We start from the raw sequence: 19,018 nt of genomic DNA, 5'->3' as shown, positions 1-19,018 counted from the left end.
ACCTGCAGTGACTCAATCAGGAAACCAAGATTGGCTAGACTTGGCTCTGGGGCAATATTGTAGCCTGAGGTGGCCTAGGTGACCCATCTTAGGATGCTACACAGGTCTGCAAACTACAATCTCTGGGCCCCAAAGGTTAATTTTGTGATCTGGCTGCCACTTATTTTTGCAAGTCTCACTGAAATACCAACCATGCCACTACCTTTATATACTGTCGGTGGCTGCTACTGTTCAGTAAGGACAGAGCAGTGGGGTCACAACAGAAATCATGTGGCTGCAGAGCCTAAAGCCAGGACTAGCTTCACAGTCGTGCAACTCATGGAGCTGTACGCTTAGGAGATGCACCTCATTTGGTTTTGCCATCTTGCAATTCTTTAACAGGGTCCTGTATTTTTGCTTCATCCTGGGCCCTGCCCTAGTCCTAAAATCTTGACTGGCCCTCCAGTTGGCTTAGCCCTCTGCTTTTTCAATCTTTGGCTCCCTTCCACTCCCTGCAGTAATGCCTCTGATTCCAGGAAGACTCTGCTCTCTGAAGAGCCTGTTACATCTCTGGAAAACTGAGCGTTGGTTCTTTCTGGTATCTTTAATATAATCCTACCTGCTGTCACTGTCAAGGGGGCTATTGGGAGCCTGGCACTGGGTTGACTCAAGTCAGAGCACACCATGTATTCGCCAACCCTCAGGACCACCCGGAACAAATCTCTTTTGGCCTTCAGAAACTTGAAAACAGCTCTTCTATCCCTTCCTTTCTGTCACCTCTTCTCCAACCCAAAACTGTTCTCTCATAAAACACATTTATAAATCCTGCATCATCTTAGATAGAATCTTGCTAGTCAAGGCATCTCTCAAACTATGGAACCCAAATGAGTTCCAATTATAGTCTGACCAGAATAGAGTTGAGTATCATAGTCACCTATTCTGTTGGTATATCTCAAGAGTATACTGCTACTTTTTTTGTTGTTGTTTGATTTGTAGATGAACACAATACCTTTATTTAATTTATTATTTATTTATTTTTATGTGGCATTGATAATAGAACCTAGTGCCTCACAAACATGGGGCAAGCACTCCTACCACGGAGCTACAACCCCAGCCTTGTGCTGTCAGTTTTTGAAAATCATTCCAAACATTTTTCCAAATCTCTGCTAGTAGGAGATGATATTCATATACTCATTATATATAGGAGTTCAACTTACATTTGGAGGAGCATGGCCTGCTCACTGGCACGGGGCATGTTTATCGGTGTCCAAATCCCAAGGTCTCTCTTCTACCAATCAAGACTTTTGGAGCCCTCAATTTCTTCATCTGTAAAATGGAAAAGCTGGGTCTTTTCCAGGTCTGACCTGTTGAGATTTTTCTGCTAACTGCAGACCCCATAATCCAATTTGTGAAGTAAATACGAGTCCTTCTCCTGGACCTTAAACTCTTAGAAAAAAAAAAAAGTTTGTTTTTTCGATAAATTTTCCCACCCTTACCAGCCTTGGAAGCATCTGCCTGTATGATAATCTTTTTAAAATTAATTTATTCTTTTAATTAGGTATATATGACAGAAGAATACATTTTGATTCATTGTACATAATTACAGCACAACTTTTTATTTCTCTGGTTGTACACGATGTAGAATCATCGCACTATATGTGCGGTCATATACATACCTAGGGTAGTGATGTCTATCTCATTCCACCATCTTTTGCATGTGTGATAATCTTGGTGGTTAATGGAAACTCTGGGTGGATAGCTCACCAAGTCTTCAGGCTGCATTGCTGTGACTCTGGACAACTGGTTCACATCATCTTTCCCCTTCCTGTTACTTCTGCTTTTCACACACCACAAATGGATGTCTTCCTGCACATCCATCCCATCTTGAAAAAATTTTCTTCTCTCTCTCTTGCCTGGCAAAATGAAGCAACAATAACAACACAACATGCCTTTAAAGGAAGAATGCAGAGCACTCCATAAAACCTCAGAAACAAAACAATTTCCAGAAAATCATGTCTGTCTCCTTCTTCTTGTTCCCTTGTTAGAGTCTTCACCCCAGGGTTGATTTGGAGGTTTCATTTCTTGGTATGTCCTTCACATTTTCTCTAAGGTAACATAAGCCTGCTGGTGCCCCACTAGGTTTTCCCAGTGTGTATGAGGTGCAGGTTTTACCATCCACGCTTGACCAGTGAGAACACCGAGGTACAGAGAGGGCACAGTTTGATCCAGGTTAGCGACAAGTCAGGAAGTCTTAACTGTTCCTGGTTTAAAGCTGTCTCCACAACATTGTCTCTGGAAACGGGATTGTCACAGAGCATCAGATTTAATCAGACTCCAAACCTTTGCCCAAATTTAAGAGGAAGGGATGGCAGCCCTCTTGTGCCTGTGAGGAAGCTCTAAGATGGAAAGATGGGGGTATGGATGCCTGATGACATCCTAGAGCCACCAAAATAGTTTTGAACGACCTATGCATAATAAATGAGATGGAGAAAAAGAAAGGTCCCTGTTTTGTTCAAGCCACTATTATCTTTGCAGTAGTAATAAAACACAACTATTGACCAACTCCAACAGCCTCCAACTTTTGGATGAGCCCTCCTGCCTCAACCTTTACCCAGCTCCCATTCACCTTCCATATGGCCATCAATGAGCTTCCTCACATGCAAGCCTGATAATGACCTCTGCCACCTTGAAGCCTTCAGAGACTTTCCAACCCCTCTAAATATAATCCATACTCGGGTGTATTTGTATGTGAGTGCAAGTTTGTGTGTGTGTGTGCACATGCATGTATGTGTATGCATGTTGCTAGGGATTGAACCCAGGAGTGCACTACCATTGAGCTATATCCCCAGCACTTATTATTTTCTATTTTGAGACAGGGTATTGCTAACTTGCAGAGACTGGCTTTGAACTTGAGATCCTCCTACCTCAGCCTCCCAAGTCAATGGGATCACAGGTGTGCGCCATCATATCTGGCAAAATCCATACCCTTTAGCATGAAGTTTGGGATACTTCATGCCCAGGTCGAGTCCAGTCATGTCTTCTGCCTCACCTCCATCTCTAAAGTCACCCTACACCCTCACCATCCACTTCACTTCACTTCTGGTATCTACAGTCCTACTACCCGAAGCATTCTGGGTGGTGACCTTCAACTTGCCTTAACACTGAACTCTAAAGTCACCTCCCACAGGAGGCATTCCCTGATGCCTCCAGGATGAGCTACTGCCTCCAGCCAACTTCAGAGCCAAGCTTATTATGAAATAGTTGTGAGGGGTAGCACTTGCCCCACTGAAGTACAATCACTTTGCAAATCTGTCTGTCTCCCTTGATTGGCAGCTGCTTGAAGCAAGCCTGGAGCCTAATTCACCTTTTTATTTGCAGCTCTTAGTCAATCCTGATTGGAGGAGTAGGTGAACAATAAATGGATGCATTGGGCCTTACCCCTGGAGATTCAGGATTCTTACCCTTCAACTCTCAGAGCCTCAAGAGATGGCTGAGTTAGAAGCAGGCACTGGAAAACGAGCCAGTGTCTACAAGTGGTGCACCCCACTGGTGCAGTGGAGTGGCTGGGGCCTATAGACATCCTAGAAACAGCCACTAGGAGTGGGTCACAGAGCAGCATTAACATGGATTCATGCCTCCTCCTAGCACAGGCTGGTGCATCAAGAAGGCAGTGGAAGGGGAAAGCCCCACCAGTAGTCTCCTGTCCTCATCTCATCACAAGCCCCAGTAATCACAACCCATCACCTCTCCCTCTAAGGGAAGACCCCAGAAACTGGAAACCATCAGACCTGCTCCAGGGCACCAAGCAGCAGGGCCAGGTGCTAATAATCCCCTGAGAATCCCTAGGAGAGAGCATTTCCAGTTATTGAAGCCACTTCTTTACACAAGCCCACCTCCCTCCTTTCCTTGAGGGTGGGAAGAGTCCTGATGGTAATTATCATATCCCCATTTTATAGGTGGGAACATGGTTGCCCCAGAGGTGAAGCATGTCCAAGGTCACATAGCAGGCAAGAGGCAGAGCTGGGACCAAGCCCACCTCCCTTCCTGGGAAACTGTTTCCCAGAGAAGCCCAATTGCCAATGGCAATAGCAAATTCCAGGAGCCCCGGTGAGAGCTAAGCCCACCCCAGCTCAGAGAATGCCAGGCCCTGGGGGAATGCCAGGCCACTGGCTCCCTCGAATAAGGCCCAGGGCCCAGGGGCAGCCCCCTTTAAGAAGCGCTCTCTTTTCCAGAAGAGCTCCAGTCTTAATTTTAGCTTGGAGGCCTGCCACGGGAGGCTTTACCAAGAGGCAGGCTGAAGTTATGTGGGACAGCTGTCAGCCGGCATGCTGGGTGGGGCCTATTTAGCCAGCAGGGGCACAGGCCCGGGGGACCCTGAACTGGTCTCTCTGCTCCAAGTGCTCTCAACCCCACCGGCCACACGGCTCCGATCTCCTCCAGAGGGTCCCCCAGCTTCACCATGATGACCGAAGAGCACACGGATCTCGAAGCCCAGATCATCAAGGACATCCACTGCAAGGAGATCGACCTTGTGAACCGAGACCCCAAAAACATTAATGAGGACATAGTCAAGGTAGGCTGGGCCCTGGGATGGCAGGGAGGGTCTCTGCCACAGGCACCGCCATCTTCTCCCAAAGACTCTTTTGTTACCCTATCTTCTCTACATCTCCCCCCAAACAAACAAACAAAAACAGACTTGTTAAACCCCCCAATGAACCTTTAGTATAAACCATCACAAAAAATTAGCCACATATCATTAGTAGCATATCAGGCCACAATTGGCAGATCACAAAGAAAATACCTCCTTACTACTCCGAGACTCTCACCATTCACTCCTGGCCCTTGTCCCGGGAGCAATAGGAATAGGTGGCCAAGTTGGGCTCTTTTCCATGCCAGAAGGCATTTCTGCGGTCTTCACAGTGGGCTCTGGGTTAATCTCCAGGAAGAGCTTCCAACAGGGCTGGCAGCCCCTCGAAGTGACACTCACTCCCCTAGAGCCCTGCCCAGGGTCTGTCCCTCATGGCCTACTAGCCATGCTCAGCTATCACCCCAGCTCTCACCTCACCTCACATTTAGGGGGCACAGCAGGACAGAGGCCTCTCAGAGGGTGCCTGGGTCCCTGAAAAGGAATGCTGAGAGTTGTCCAGCTTTCAGGAAGTGTCCCCTATCATTGCAGCCTGAAGTCGGGCCTCCTTCCTTACCAGGTGACAGGAGCAGCCTGGCTGCCTCTAAGCCCATGACTTTAACCCAGCCTCCACCTGAAAACCAAAGGGAACTTTTTAAAAGATAGTTCCTCAGAGCAGGATCCCCAGTCACCAACATTGGAGTCGCTGGAGGGGCTATTACAGGGGAAGATGGCTGGGCTCTCTCTGGGCCTACTGAATACATTAGGATCTCAGACTAGCACTGTCCCACCAAAATAGAGATGTAATATAACCCATGATACAATGGCCCTATGAACTTCTTTTACATAAACTGTAACATTATCATTTATTATTATCAAATATTACACACTGCATATAATTGTGTGTGCTAAACTTTTTACATGATAATCACACAATGACTTATTTTACACATCTTGTTTTATAAAGTTAGATTCTTTTTTAGAGTAGTCATAAGTTGACAGAAAAATTGAATGAAAGGTACAGGGATTTCCCATATCCCCACCTGCCCTGGAATTTTTAATTTTCTGGCAGACACATTTACAGAAGAAAAGCCAAACAGGTAAAACTAATTTGAATGATATTTTTTTTATGTAACCCTATCTGTCCAAAATAGTATCATTTCAACATATAGTTGACCTAAAACAATTATTAAGGAACTATTTTGTATGGTATTTCTTCACGTTTTAAATCCAGTGTGTATCTTGTTGATGACATATCTCAAAGCGTACACTAAATTTTAATCAGAAATAGATATTCTGTATTTGGAGTTCAAAGACTTGCAATTGAAAGTCACATGCCCAAATTGTTCCAAACATTCTTAAAATTGTTCCCGTAATGGAATGGATGCTCAGATATCAATTAAAATTAAAGAATTTAGAATTTTAGCCCAACATAAGTGCCTAAAGCTGGGGCTACTGGATTCTACGGTTTGGCTAAGAGCTGGTTGTAAGGCACAGCCCTGGGCTGTCATCCTTTACTGGGGCACCTCCCTCATTGGATCAGGCTCTAATCTCTCCAAGTGGCTTTCCAAACCCAACACAATCTGGCCCCAACCTGTTTCTTTGGCTTCCAGCTGCCAGTCCACCCACCAGAACACACCCTTTTGACCTGGGCAGAAGGGCCCACCTGCTCTCCTCTGAGTGGTGAAGGCGGGGCTCAGTCTTCAAGGTCCAACTCAAATGTCATTTCCTTCAGGAATCCTCCCCCTACTCCTCCAAGCAATCAGATGCTCCCTCTTTGGTGTCCCCCCTTCACTTGGGGCACTCTTCCATGACCTCAGAAGAAAGTGAAAAGCCACATTGGGGAAAAGGAGGAAGCAAATTTCTCTAACTATAAAGCACTATAGAAGTGTAAAATATTGTTAGTTGTGGTTTATGCAATGTGGTCTAGCAGGAATAGTTTAAGACTTAACTTTAATAGACCTGATTTCGAATCTTTTATCTAAAACAACAATAGATATGTCACCTTGGTGTTCTGAGCCTTTGCTTCTCTCTGTTAAATGGTAATCATATCATTTACCTCCCCCAGGTGAAAGTACTATAGAAATATCACATGTGGGTTAAAAGAGACAAGGGGTTTGGAAGTTTATAACAGTCCCCAGCACGCAGCAAGGGGGGGACAAATGTGAGCTGAATAGGGCCTCAAGGTACTTGCAGGTCCTGAGGGCAAGAGAACAGCCACAGGCACTGGGAAATGGAGATAAGGATTCCACAGGAGAATGTGGTTTCTGAGGGAGACCACAATGAGTCCCAAGTGTAGAAGGGACTTCTGGGTCCTACTGAGCTGAGCATGAATGTGGGCCCAGATTGTGATCCAAAGGGAGAAGTGGGGATGGCAGCACAAATGTCTAGCTTTATGCAGCCTCTCTAGAGCTATATGGTATCCTCTTCTGATGGCCCCATGCCCCCAGGAAAATAGTTCCCAAAGGCTAAACAAAAGGCCCTGCAAATAATTATGTTGAGAGGAGATTGTTGTTTGGTATTATTTGAACATTCTCTGGTTTCTAAAGCTATCTGACAATCTCTTGTTTTTAATGAGGAACAAATCAAACGTTAAAAATACAGAAAAAATAATCATAAAATAGAGTCAGATAAATACCACAGACAGGTTCAGGGAGACTTCAGGTTTATGTTATGGTCTGTTAAAGAAGAAAGACAAAGGAAGAAAGGAGAGAGGAGCCTGTGGCTAGGAGGGGTGCAGAGCAGCCTGTCTGAACAGAGTGACCTCCTGACTGCCTGGGTGCCTGCCCTCTCATGGGAAAAGACAGACACAGGGATTGAAGGAAGGGTAAGTGAGGGAGTGGGCAAAGAAGAGGAACATGTTGTCCCCTCCACCACCAGCTGCTGGAGGAAGACCAGGAGATAGACCCACTGTGTTCATGGATTTGAGCCCCACAGAGGGGAGATACTCCCTTTGGGTGATAACCTTGATCCAGACTGAAAATGAGTACCAGAGAGCCCTGAACACCCAGCAGAATTATACTGTGATCTCCAAGCCTTGGGGCGGGGCCCAGGGCAGAGCTGAAGGTCATGTGAGGCTAGTGCTGAGGAAATGGGGAGAGCACACCCCCATTCCCTTTCCCACCCACCATCATTGCCAGCATCAACTCCTTGCTTCATTACTGAGTACCTGCTACATGCCGGGCACTGTGCTATCTCAGAGCAGATGGTATGAGCTGTGTGCAAGCCTCATGTAGGGTCTAGGGGACATAAATGCATGCCCTAAGACCCCACTCCACCCTAACCCTCCTGAGTTATTTCTGAGAGGGCTCACTGCTAGCTCCATAGCCCTCCCTCTCTCCCTAACTCATATTTTAGCACCAGGACCCTAAAGAAGCGAGGCATGCCCCCTAAGTGCCATGCAATACCTGCAGCTTCCAGATTCCACTCCTCTTTCCCCAGGTGCTCCAAGGCAACCCTTCAGAAAGGACAGGAGACAGGCCTGATCCCAGCCCTTCCCATGATACTAGTTCCTACCCCATATCTAACCACAATCAATCATAACACCTTCCCTCTTCAAACAACACCCTTCTGCCTATCAGCTCAAGCTAAGTCACAGCCAGAGGAAGCATCAGCATTTAGCACCTTCCCCAGTTCTGCACACTCCTGCTCCCAGTTTGGGTGGATCCAGGATACCTGTCACTCAAAGGAGGAATTAAACTTAATACCTCCCCTTGAAAAGAATTCAATCCAATAAAGAAGCAATGACTAGAAAAATGAGACTATACAGGGGAAGGTGCTAAACGCTATAAGTTAATGCCAGATGAAGGGTGGGGGGAGTTAGGAGAGGAACAGATTATAGATTACTTGCATGTAGTAAAATGGGCAGCCGTCTCATGGGGATATAGTATGCAAGATGCATTTTCTAAAAATGAGAAACATAGAAAATGTGGGAAGGGGGACAGGCTTTCAAGAATAGGAAAGAGAATGAGCAAAGGTGTGGAGGATTTTCACAACATTGGGAAGAATGTACAGTGCAGAGTTGATGAAGTGAGGGCCAGGTATTACCATTCCTCCTTCTTGTGTGCATGGCAGACATTATTAATGAGTCCCAGCAGGAAGCCAGGCCTCATTAGATAGTCAAGAGTTATAGCACAAGAGATTAAATTTCTTTACTAGTCTGACTGTAGAATAACAAACTGCTAAATGAGAATAGGACAGAGCATCCAAGAGGGAATTTCTTGGGGTAGAAAGCAGGAAGGGCAGGTTGAGGCTAGATTCGCAGTTCCTTTCTTTTGGGATGTCTTGTCCTCTGTCAATGACCTTTAAGAAGAGCTATGTTGAACTAACACCGAGATTTTCTGACTTAGTGTTAGGGGGATTCCTGAGAGTCAATTGGTCTACAATTTTTAAAATGTAGCCCACTTTCTTGGGGAGCTTGTTAAAATACAGATCCCTCAACCCTACCACTAGAAGTTCTTATTCAGTAGAGCTGGTAAATGTTTTGCATTTTTATGTTCAAGTGTCAGCAAATACATCCACCTCAGCCTATAGAAGACAGTTGTGGAGTCCAGAGTTATCATCTCTTTTACCTAAAGACACACTGAATCAGTTATCAATTACTGTGTGACAAATCACCCCAACTATTTTACTGTCACTCACAATTCTGCAGATTGACAGGGCTCAGCTGGGTGGTTCTGCTGAATTAGAGGGGCCCTCTCATGCAGCTTCAGTCAGATAACACTGAGGCTAAAATCATCTAGGGGCTTCAAGATGGTTCACTCATATTCCAGTGCATTGTCAAACAGAGCTCTAAGGTGGGGCTCAGTCAGGATGCTGGAATGGTTGAGCATCTCTTTGTGGTAGTTTGGAAACTCTCCCTGCATATGGCCTCTCCATCAGTCTCTAGAGGAGGTAATGGCAGTGGGCCTCTACAGCAGAGTACAATAGCTGACTCTAACACCACCAGTCTCTAACAGCAGGGTATAAAACATGATGGCTATGGGCTCCCCAAAGCAGAAGCTGCCAGGCCTTCTGAAAGCTTAGTTCTGGAACTGGCACAGCATTCCTTCTGCCACATTCTGGTGGTTACAGGCAATCACACAACAAGTGTAGACTCAAGATGAGATGAGAGTACCCATGGGCATAAACACTGAGAGGCATGACTCATCAGGGGTCATCTCTGGAGACTAGCTAGTCACACACTACATGGTACACACATCCTAGAACTCATCCAGGGCCTTTCATTTATTCCCTATTTCAGCTTTCACCAAAGGCACAGGCTGAGAGGGCAGGAGAGAGAAAGGGAAGAGCCCAGAAGGAAGACAAGTACCAGGCCTCCCTGGGATACTGATGAGGTTCTTCTGGCAGGTTCCTTTCTCTCTTCTTGCAGCCCTCTTCTTGCATCTCCTTTACGTGAACCCATGAACCCCAGTCCCTTTATGCTCCAACCCAGGTGCTCCTAGTACCCCACTAGGATGCTATTTATCACAAGCTCCAGATGATGCCTGGTTACCTCCTATGCTGTGTTCTGTGTCTCATCCTCCTGGAGATCCTGAATCCTGTGGTGATCCTGGACTAGGTCACAGCAAAGGAGACTCGGGCCCATTCTTTGTTGTCAGGCTGATTTGGACATCACTCTGCTTGGCCCTTATATGAAATAACAGATACATGGCCAGAACTGACATCTATGAGGGTCAAATGCATTGTGGGTGTCCCTATGGTCTCCCCAGATTGTACAGAATTCCATTATTATCATATCTAACAAAAGAAGCAAAGCTTTACCATTTTGAAGCTGTTTTGCAGCTATTACCTCAGTTTAGCTTCTAATTTTATCAGCCAGTGCTTCTCAAATACCTGGGTAAAGGGCTGCTTTTATTAAGTCTGCTCTGATCTGTTGTACAACAATACTTTTGTAAAATGCCATAAAAATTAACTACTCAGGAAATGAAATGAAAAATAGGCATACAAATACAAGCTCCAATTCTTTCTTATTATTGGATTTAATAGACATAAAATTACTGTATCAAATTTTTTTGAATATTTCTAAGTGCTTTTTCTCAATTTCTACTGACCTTGCTGGGGTAGGATGGAGGAGACACTAACTTCCTTTAAGTTGCAAAGTAGCAAGTAAAAAAATGAAATCCAGAAAATTAGACCAACTTGCTTGATTCTTCTGGTTCCAGAGCTAGTCCCATCCACTGTGGATCTTGTCTCAGTCCTCTCTGTGTAAAGTTAAACAAACAAATAAAATCAAAAACAAAGAGAGAAAAAAAGTACCCTAAGGACCAGAGAGGGAAAGCACCATGCCCAAAATCACACAATTACTCAGTGGTCAGTAGAGAATGGAACCATAGAGCTATTTACCTCTCTTTTGAGATATTTTATCTGAACATTCCAGGGCCCTGGATGCCCAAGGCCTGAGTCATGCAGGACTCTGGGGAGGTATTTTTGACAGGAGTGACTGCTGGCCTCCCTGGAATTCTAGGCAACTCCACGGCCTGTATTCCTCTACCCTCTCAAAGTCTGTGGGGGCCTTGCGGGCTCATTCCTATTAATCAACTAGCTTTCTTGCTGTTCCAAAAAAATAAATATGCCAGAGAAAGGGACACCAACTGAATGAGCAACCATTGGTCTCCCCCTTTTACTCTTCACCCTCTCTCCAGCAGGACAAATAGCCCCAAGGCTCAGCCAGTGAATTGAGTCCCCCATTTCTCACCCTCCAAGCAAAAGCCTCTCCACCTCCTGAAAGGAATTAAGAAACAAAGTCACTGTGTGCTCCTGATACGCTGGCATCACTGCCTAGAGCTGCTTGAGCAGAGTCTTAAAATCATCTGTCTCCCCACACTAGCACATTGTGGCAAAGTTCTTTTAATGCTCAAATCTGAGTTAGGGGAACAGTGGCCTGCTCTCAGCAAAGCACAGCCCTCTAATAGCATACTTTCTGATTCACAGAAAACAGGGCCGTTACCTTGTGCACAGCACTCAAAGGCAATCCCTAGAAATAATTCAAATGTCAGCACCACTGTCTTCTGCAAAGAGATGACAATCAAAAGACACAACAGAGAGGTCCTTGAGAGTGGAATTATGACTACAAACAGAAAATGAGAGCAAGGAGGATTCCATCCATCTTACCATCTCAGAGTGAGACCCACACATAAACATTTATGACTCGGTAGGTTGCTAGAATGGTCATTTGTGATCTGGGATGTCAACAGAATTTTTGAGATATATTTTCATAGAAACTCCAGAGGATTTGAACAAATAATTCCCATCAGTGTGTACTTATCATATGCGATACATTATGCTAAGCACTGCCCAAGAGGTGGTATGAGGAAACAAAGTGGATCTCCATAAATACTTGTTTGAATACATGGGTGGATGGATGGATGGATGGATGGATAGATGGATGGATGGTTGGTTGGTTAAGAGGAAAGAAAGACTGATGGGCAAGTGAATAAATGGATAAGTGAATGGGTAGGTAGAAGTATGGATGGATGGAGGAAGATGGGTAGGCTGATGGATGGACACATGAAAAGGTGGATAGATGGTTAGATGAAAAGATAAGTAATAGATGAATGAATAGATGAATAGATGGTAGAGTACAGATGAATGGATGAATAGATGAAAGAAAAATTATCTCTATTCTTAACAATAAGAAAAAATGGCAGCTCCATTTTATAGATTAGGAGATGAAGCTTGAAAAAATTAAGTGACCCTTCAAAGTCACTCATCTGGTCAGCATCTGCTCTGGATGCAAACCCACCTTTGTACTCCAGCTTCCTGTTGAGGAAAGCACTCTAGGATGATCTCCAACAACAGTTGAATTCATCAGCTTTCTGTTACTAGAATAAATACCTGAAATAACCAACTTACAAAGAGCAAAGGTTCATTGTGGCTCACAGTTATGCAGGTTCCAGTACATGATTGGTTGGCCCTATTGCTTTGGGCCAAGGGATTTGTGACAAGGTAGTAAGTCATAGGGGAAGTGCACTATGAGCTAGCCATTTACTTCATGGCAGAGGAGTGCAGGAGAGAAAGAGGAAGGGGAAGTGCCCCATTAATCTTTTCAATGACCTAAAGACCCCTACAAGGTCACACCTCTTAAAAGCTCCACTACCTCAAAATAGCACCACCCTGGAGACTATGCCTTTAATACATGGGCCTTTGGGGACATTTAAGATTCAAACTATAATGACAGCTAGCAGTTCCTAATCAGGTATTCTGTGCCAGTGTTTTGAGTATTTGCCTTAATTTATTTAATTAAATTCTTGCCTTAATTTATTTAATCCTCTGACAACTACTGTAAGACAAAGCTGGGAAAACAAGGCATAGAAAAGCTCAATGACTTGCTCAAGGTCAAATCCAGTCTGTCTGCCTGCCAAGGCCAAACTTCAGAGGGGACAGTCACCCTCCCTGATAAGCACAGCACAGACAGAATCTACTTTGGGGTTGACCTTATTTGAGACAGTGGATTAGAGTCAAGATGTCTAAATTCAATCTGGCCCTGTGATGCTGGCCAGGACCCCCTTCTGGGCCTGACTGCCCACCTGAAGTCAAAGAGGCAGGTCTGGGTAATCTGTGAATAGGGAGGTTCTGTTCTAAGGATACCCACTAGAAGACTGGACAAGCCACCAGGTGCTGAGCAGAGGAAGACGGGAAAGAGCATTAACTGATGGGATGAGGCAGACATGCAAGGCTCTATCCGAATGCCTATCTCTGCTGGAAGGTTTCTGAGGCCACACAGCATCTCTAGAAGCCAGTCCAAAAGGTATCAGGCACAAGACAGGCATCGGCCAATATGGGGGTAGGGCAGGTTGCTGAGATCAGAGCTTCTCAGTTGGCAGGATCCAAGCCCTGGGCATTTGACTGAACAGACCCATACATAAGCAGGCAGATTATATGCCCAGTCAAGTTTGGAAGGGACTCCCAGGGTACCCTCCCCACCTTCTCCAGTTTAAAAACTCCCTCAAGAAATAGCAAGTCTAGATTTTTGTCCCATATAAACCAGATGTAGAAGATTCCAGCCCTGCACTGGGGTTATCACTCAGTGGTAAAGCACTTCTCTAATATGTACAAGGCCCTAGGTGCTATCCCCAGCACTTCAAAACAGATAAAAAAATGATGCCATCTCTTTCCATCCAGTCTCCAAAGCCATCAGATGTTCCCAACCAACTTGGGCCCTCTTATCCAAATATCTAGCGTATGTCTTTTCCATCTCTGCTCTAAGAACCACGGTTTTCCCAGGTTTTCATCCATTCACCACAACCTGGAAGTCCTTTAGGAAGAAGTTACATACTTCTAAGAAGTTTAGGCCCATATTCTTCTCTTCTCCCATCCATGGGGTCATCTAAGAGGTTAAGCCATCTCCATCAAAACAACCAGGGGCTAAGATTATACAGGGAGGGAATCCTGTGGCCCTGCTGACTCTTCATCCTGCAGCCTAGAATCTCACCATACAAACTTTGCTGCCCATTAATCTACTACCCTAAGTAGGACCTCATACAGGATGTATAGGAGGATCCATGGATCTGAGATCTGGTGCAAGAGCTCAGAACTGAAAGCCGTATGAGAAAAAGGGATCCAAGATTCCTTGAGCATCATGGTTCTATGCACTCCCTTTTCCAAAAAGCATTATTCTAAAAAGAAATGCACCAAAGCAATACTTTTAGTATTAGACAGATACAAATCAGAGACAATTTTTTTGTTGTTCATTTTTTTCCATTCTCTTCATTTTCTGTGATGTGGCTCTGTCTTTTATAATGAAAAATAATTGTAATAATAACTGCCCAATGGGGAAGGAATCATCTCCCCATAGCCACAGTGGGAAAGGAAAGCCCTGGAAGACTGAAATCAGATCTCTGGTCTCAGCTGCCCACATAGGCCTCTCCCATTAGTCTAATTAGTCTGTGATTTTATTTAACCCACTTTTATTAGACAGGAAATATCTCAGACAGGACTAAGACTGCATTAGTCAGCTTTTTGTCACTGTGACAAATACCTAAAATAATCAACTTAAATGGAGGAAAGGTTTGTTTTGACTCATGGTTTCAGTCCACAGCCTCTTGGACTATGGCTTTGGGCCTGTGGTAACACAGTACATTCTGGCAAGAGCACATCACCAAGGAGGCTTGTTCACCTCATGGAAGCAAAGAGACAGAGGAAAAGGAGGGGCTGTTATTCCAATATCCCTTTCAAGGGTACCCCCACCCAATGACCTAACTTCCTCCCACTGAGCCCCACCTCTTGAAGCTACTACCACCTCCCAGGAGTGCCAACCTGGAGACCAAGCCTTCAACATGAAGGTCTTTGGAGGACACTTAAGATCCAAATGATATAACGGGCATTTCTATAATAGATTTTCTCACAACGGCAAACAGCTCTTCAGCCTCCCAGTTGGTAAGATGTCCTGGTCATACCACTGGGTCCACCTGTCATCAAGCCCTAGTGTACATTCAGTGCTTTTCAATTGTCTCATGAATTTAACAGCCTTCCATCCTTTCATCCTGGAGAATACACTGAAATGTGGGTCATTACCTCTACTTTACAGAGAAGGCAGAGGATATAGTGATGCTAAACGTCATCACCTAAGAGTGATCGGCTAGAAACGATGTTTAATGCACAGCAGGAACCTCAGAAAGGTTAGGTAAATGGCTTGGCTGAAAGTTACCTTTCTTTTATATCCATTGATTTTTTTTTATTTCCCACATGAGGCCTCAGTCACTTCCTCCATGGGTTGTATGAACTGAAGTGAGCCCCCACATTCCTGGGGAACAGGGAAGAAGGCCTATAGTTACTGTAGAGCTAGGACAAGGAAAATGAACTCAGCCTTCACTCACGAGGCTCTTCAGGCAAGGTTAGCCACACCTAGTTTCAGACACCTTTATAGTCAGTGAAGCTTGCTCCAGAAATAGACCTCACTTTGCCACAGGTCAGAGTAGCTCCTTTCTGTACCTATGCACCTTTCTCTAACTCACTACCACTACCTTACACCAGGAACCACCATGTCCTAACTGGCCCTGCACCATCCTCACTCCCAGTCTTACCAATTGCCCTAATAGCAGCAGCCAGAATGAGCTGCTTGAAACCCAGATCCTACCAAGCCACCTCAGACTAAAGCCCTCAAAGGGCCACAGCACTGAGAGAGCCCAGATTCACTCTACAGTCTCCTTTCTGGTCTTGCACTTGGCCTTCCAGAAGTACCTGCATCTTCTGAGAGCCCACACTGTCTATCCCACTAGCTCCTAGCAGTTTCTTCTCCTTCAGACCCAAATACTATTTTTCAGGGCATAACTCCCTCTTTACCTGATCATCTTCAGATATCAGCTTCAGCTAGATGTCTCTTCCTCAATGAATTTTCTTTAACCCCTGCTCTGAGTTAAATGCCCTGCTTGGGGGTACATTTCCCCTATTCTCCCCTTAGCCTGGCACTTATAACTGCCTACCATAAGCTCCATGAGGGTAGGAACCTGTGCTTGTTCACCATTCTATCCACAGGTGCTCAGCACATCCTTGCAGGATGAATATGATTGTTCAACTCCCTTAGGATCTTAAAATAATAGAATTTGGGAGCTTCGCAGTGAGCTTTCTCTCCCTGTAACAAACACCTGAGATAATCAATTAATAAAAAAAGAAAATTTACTTTGGCTCACAGTTTTGGAGGTTCCAGTCCATGGTTGATTGGCCCCATTGCTTTTGGTGCTGTGGCAAGGCAGCACATCATGACAGGAGTGGAGCAAAAGTGCTCACCTCAGGACCATAAGTAAAAAGAGAGAAGGCAGGGCCAGGGTCTCACAGTCCCATTCAAGGGCACACCCCCAATGACCTAAAGACCTGTTACTAGGCTCCACCTCTTAAAGGTTCCAACACCTCCCAGCAGCATCATTCTGGGGACTAAACCTTTAATACATGGGCCTTTAGGGACATTCCAGACCCAAACCATAGCAGGACTCATGGCTCTAGCACTGCCTCAAACTTACTGTTGGCTTTGAGCAAGTCACTGGACTTCCCAAGGCCTGCTTATCCATCTATAAAATGAGGAGGTTGGACAAGCTCTTCATTGTACCTCACTATTGCAGCAGGGGGTGTCTCAGCACAGGTGGGGACTAGCAGCACTGACATCAGGAAAATTTGTTAGAAATGCAGAGTCTTGGGCCCAGCCAGACCTGCAGTCAGAATCTTCTGGGGATGGGATTTGAAGAGCCCATCCAGGGGATTCTGAGCCACACACGTGAAAGCTTGAGAAGTGGGTGGATGCAGTGCATTGAGAATCTCTCATCCCATCCCTGCAGGTGGATTTTGAAGATGTGATTGCAGAACCCGTGGGCACCTACAGCTTCGATGGCGTGTGGAAGGTGAGCTACACCACCTTCACTGTCTCTAAGTACTGGTGTTACCGCCTGCTGTCCACGCTGCTCGGCGTCCCACTGGCCCTGCTCTGGGGCTTCCTGTTCGCCTGCATCTCCTTCTGCCACATCTGGGCGGTGGTGCCATGCATTAAGAGCTACCTGATTGAGATCCAGTGCATCAGCCACATCTACTCTCTCTGTATTCGTACCTTCTGCAACCCAGTCTTCGCTGCCCTGGGTCAGATCTGCAGCAACATCAAGGTGGTGCTGCGGAAGGAAATCTAAAGCCAAGTGGGGCAACAGGGATGGTGGGGCAGGGAGAATCAGGCCAGGCTGGCTCCCTAGGTGCTGCTCCATGGGAGGTGCTGGAGAGCTCTTTTTCTTTAGGGACTGCTCAATTCTCCCCCAAGATGGGAGCACACAGTATAAGGAAGCCATAAAGAAAAGAGCCCAGCTACAAAAGCATTGTGGCTCTTCACTCTGCCCCAACCCTGCCAAGATGCCCCCATGATTGGGGCTGGGGGAAGATGGTTTCTAAGAGGCAGCTACTGCAAGTTTTTGCATTCACTTGTACTGTAACAGCGTAAACCAGAATCAGTTCCCACTCAGGGTCAACCTGTCCACACCCGAGAAAGAGACCAGTGACTGTTGGTGTGGGGAGGGTGGCTCCAATAAAGGATTTCAGCTGCACTGAGGGAATGCTGTGCTTTGTTTGTGTCCATAAGGTTGGTATGTGTCCTGACCAGTCCTGGAAATACATTTCACTCCCTGAGAAGCAGAAGTGTGGAAAGTTGGTGGAACCAGAATCAAGTAGTTTTTCTTGGGATTCTACTTGTTTACTGGATAACTGTTCTGCCATGTTCATTAGGAGATTACTTATAAATGACTTCAATTGTCCCTGAATCAGATAATGATACCAATAGAGGAAAATGGTCCATGAGCTGGCAGGATGGATATACTTTAGGACAGATATACCTCAGGGCAGGGCTCAGCCTCAAATCTTTCTGAACTGCTGAGTCTTTGGCTCACCAGAGACTAAGCCCTGGCACTTCTGGCCTTTCCACTTGGTATGTGCACTTCTTCATCCCTAAGAGATGTGAAGTCCCATGTGTGTCTGTGTGGATTCATCAGGAGGATAAAAGCAACAGAATTGACATGCCCACCTCTTTCCACCCTCCTAATGACAACAATAAACACACACACACACACATACACACACACACACACACACAACACACACATTGCGCATGCGTGCGCACGCACACACACACCCACACACCCAGCAATCTTACCATTCTTGGAACTGCTTTTCCCAAGTATGCTGTCCAGAAATTAGTCCTCAAAAAAAAAGTAAAAATTAAAATTACAGAGGTTAAGGAGGTTAGTTTCTGTAGCCAAATTTGTTTAGAAATGCCATATATTTCTCTTGGAGACTTTCAGTAGACATTAAATAGCACATTAAAGTTTCTGACAAGTTCTGCAATAAAGAAACCCATTTAGGCCATATTATCCCCAGCCCAGATCCTATTTAACCTCTCTTCCTTTTTCATAAAACATAATATCTCATAAAATTAAAGTTCCAAAACATTTTACAAGTTGACAGAGGCATTACCTCATTGGTGCCTGGCCACAAGCCCAAGGGGTCTTGGGAAACAGTGTGTTAGAGTTAGGACACAGAAGGATTTGGTTCTGGTATCGCCTCTGTTCCTAGTTCCTTTCTCTGGCCTCAGTGTTATTATCCATGAAAATTATCTCTATTTCAGCTCTAAAATTTTGCTCCTGTTTTTGTTTTTAATATAACATCTAATGTGATTTTCAAATGTAGAAAAATTGAAAGGGTTTACAGTATACCTGTATACCCACCATCTTGGCCCTACGATTAACATTCTACTGCCCTTGCTTTATCACATTTTTATCTGTCCATCCATCCTTCTATTTATCTGTAGTCTCATTTTGATGCATTTTAAAGTAAGTTGTAATATCAGTCCATTTTACCTCCAAACACTTCACCATTCAATCCTTTCTTTCGAAGATGAGAAAAATGACAGCTCAGAGAGGTCAGCAGACTCTCTAAAAGTTGCACAGTCAG

The 19,018-nt window shown here is 45.2% G+C and overlaps 1 protein-coding gene and 1 long non-coding RNA gene across 2 annotated transcripts; one reads left to right on the top strand and one right to left on the bottom strand.

The window, feature by feature from the left end:
* Positions 1 to 1,125: 1,125 nt before the first annotated feature.
* LOC120891498 (uncharacterized) lies at positions 1,126 to 10,794 on the bottom strand. Its single transcript, XR_013431329.1, has 4 exons — positions 10,098 to 10,794; positions 6,270 to 6,418; positions 1,656 to 1,892; positions 1,126 to 1,305 (listed from the first exon to the last, which is right to left on the bottom strand). It is a non-coding gene; the product is annotated as an uncharacterized LOC120891498 (long non-coding RNA).
* On the top strand, positions 4,341 to 17,620 carry Cav3 (caveolin 3). The gene is made up of 2 exons (XM_005333843.5): positions 4,341 to 4,552; positions 16,873 to 17,620. The coding sequence occupies exons 1-2, from the start codon at positions 4,439 to 4,441 to the stop codon at positions 17,212 to 17,214; spliced, it is 456 nt and encodes a 151-aa protein (XP_005333900.1). The 5' UTR covers positions 4,341 to 4,438; the 3' UTR covers positions 17,215 to 17,620.
* Positions 17,621 to 19,018: the final 1,398 nt, after the last annotated feature.

The sequence above is a fragment of the Ictidomys tridecemlineatus genome, chromosome 16, assembly GCF_052094955.1.
Source record: "Ictidomys tridecemlineatus isolate mIctTri1 chromosome 16, mIctTri1.hap1, whole genome shotgun sequence".
Taxonomy (NCBI): domain Eukaryota; kingdom Metazoa; phylum Chordata; class Mammalia; order Rodentia; family Sciuridae; genus Ictidomys; species Ictidomys tridecemlineatus.
The sequence above is the reverse complement of the archived record's forward strand: the minus strand, read 5'-3'. Positions and strand labels throughout refer to the sequence as shown.

Bases quoted from the DNA above. Each gene is read 5' to 3' on its own strand.
- Cav3 (XM_005333843.5), top strand. From the start codon at position 4,439: ATGATGACCGAAGAGCACACGGATCTCGAAGCCCAGATCATCAAGGAC. The intron at 4,553-16,872 runs GTAGGCTGGGCC...CCATCCCTGCAG, and splicing joins TTAATGAGGACATAGTCAAG to GTGGATTTTGAAGATGTGAT.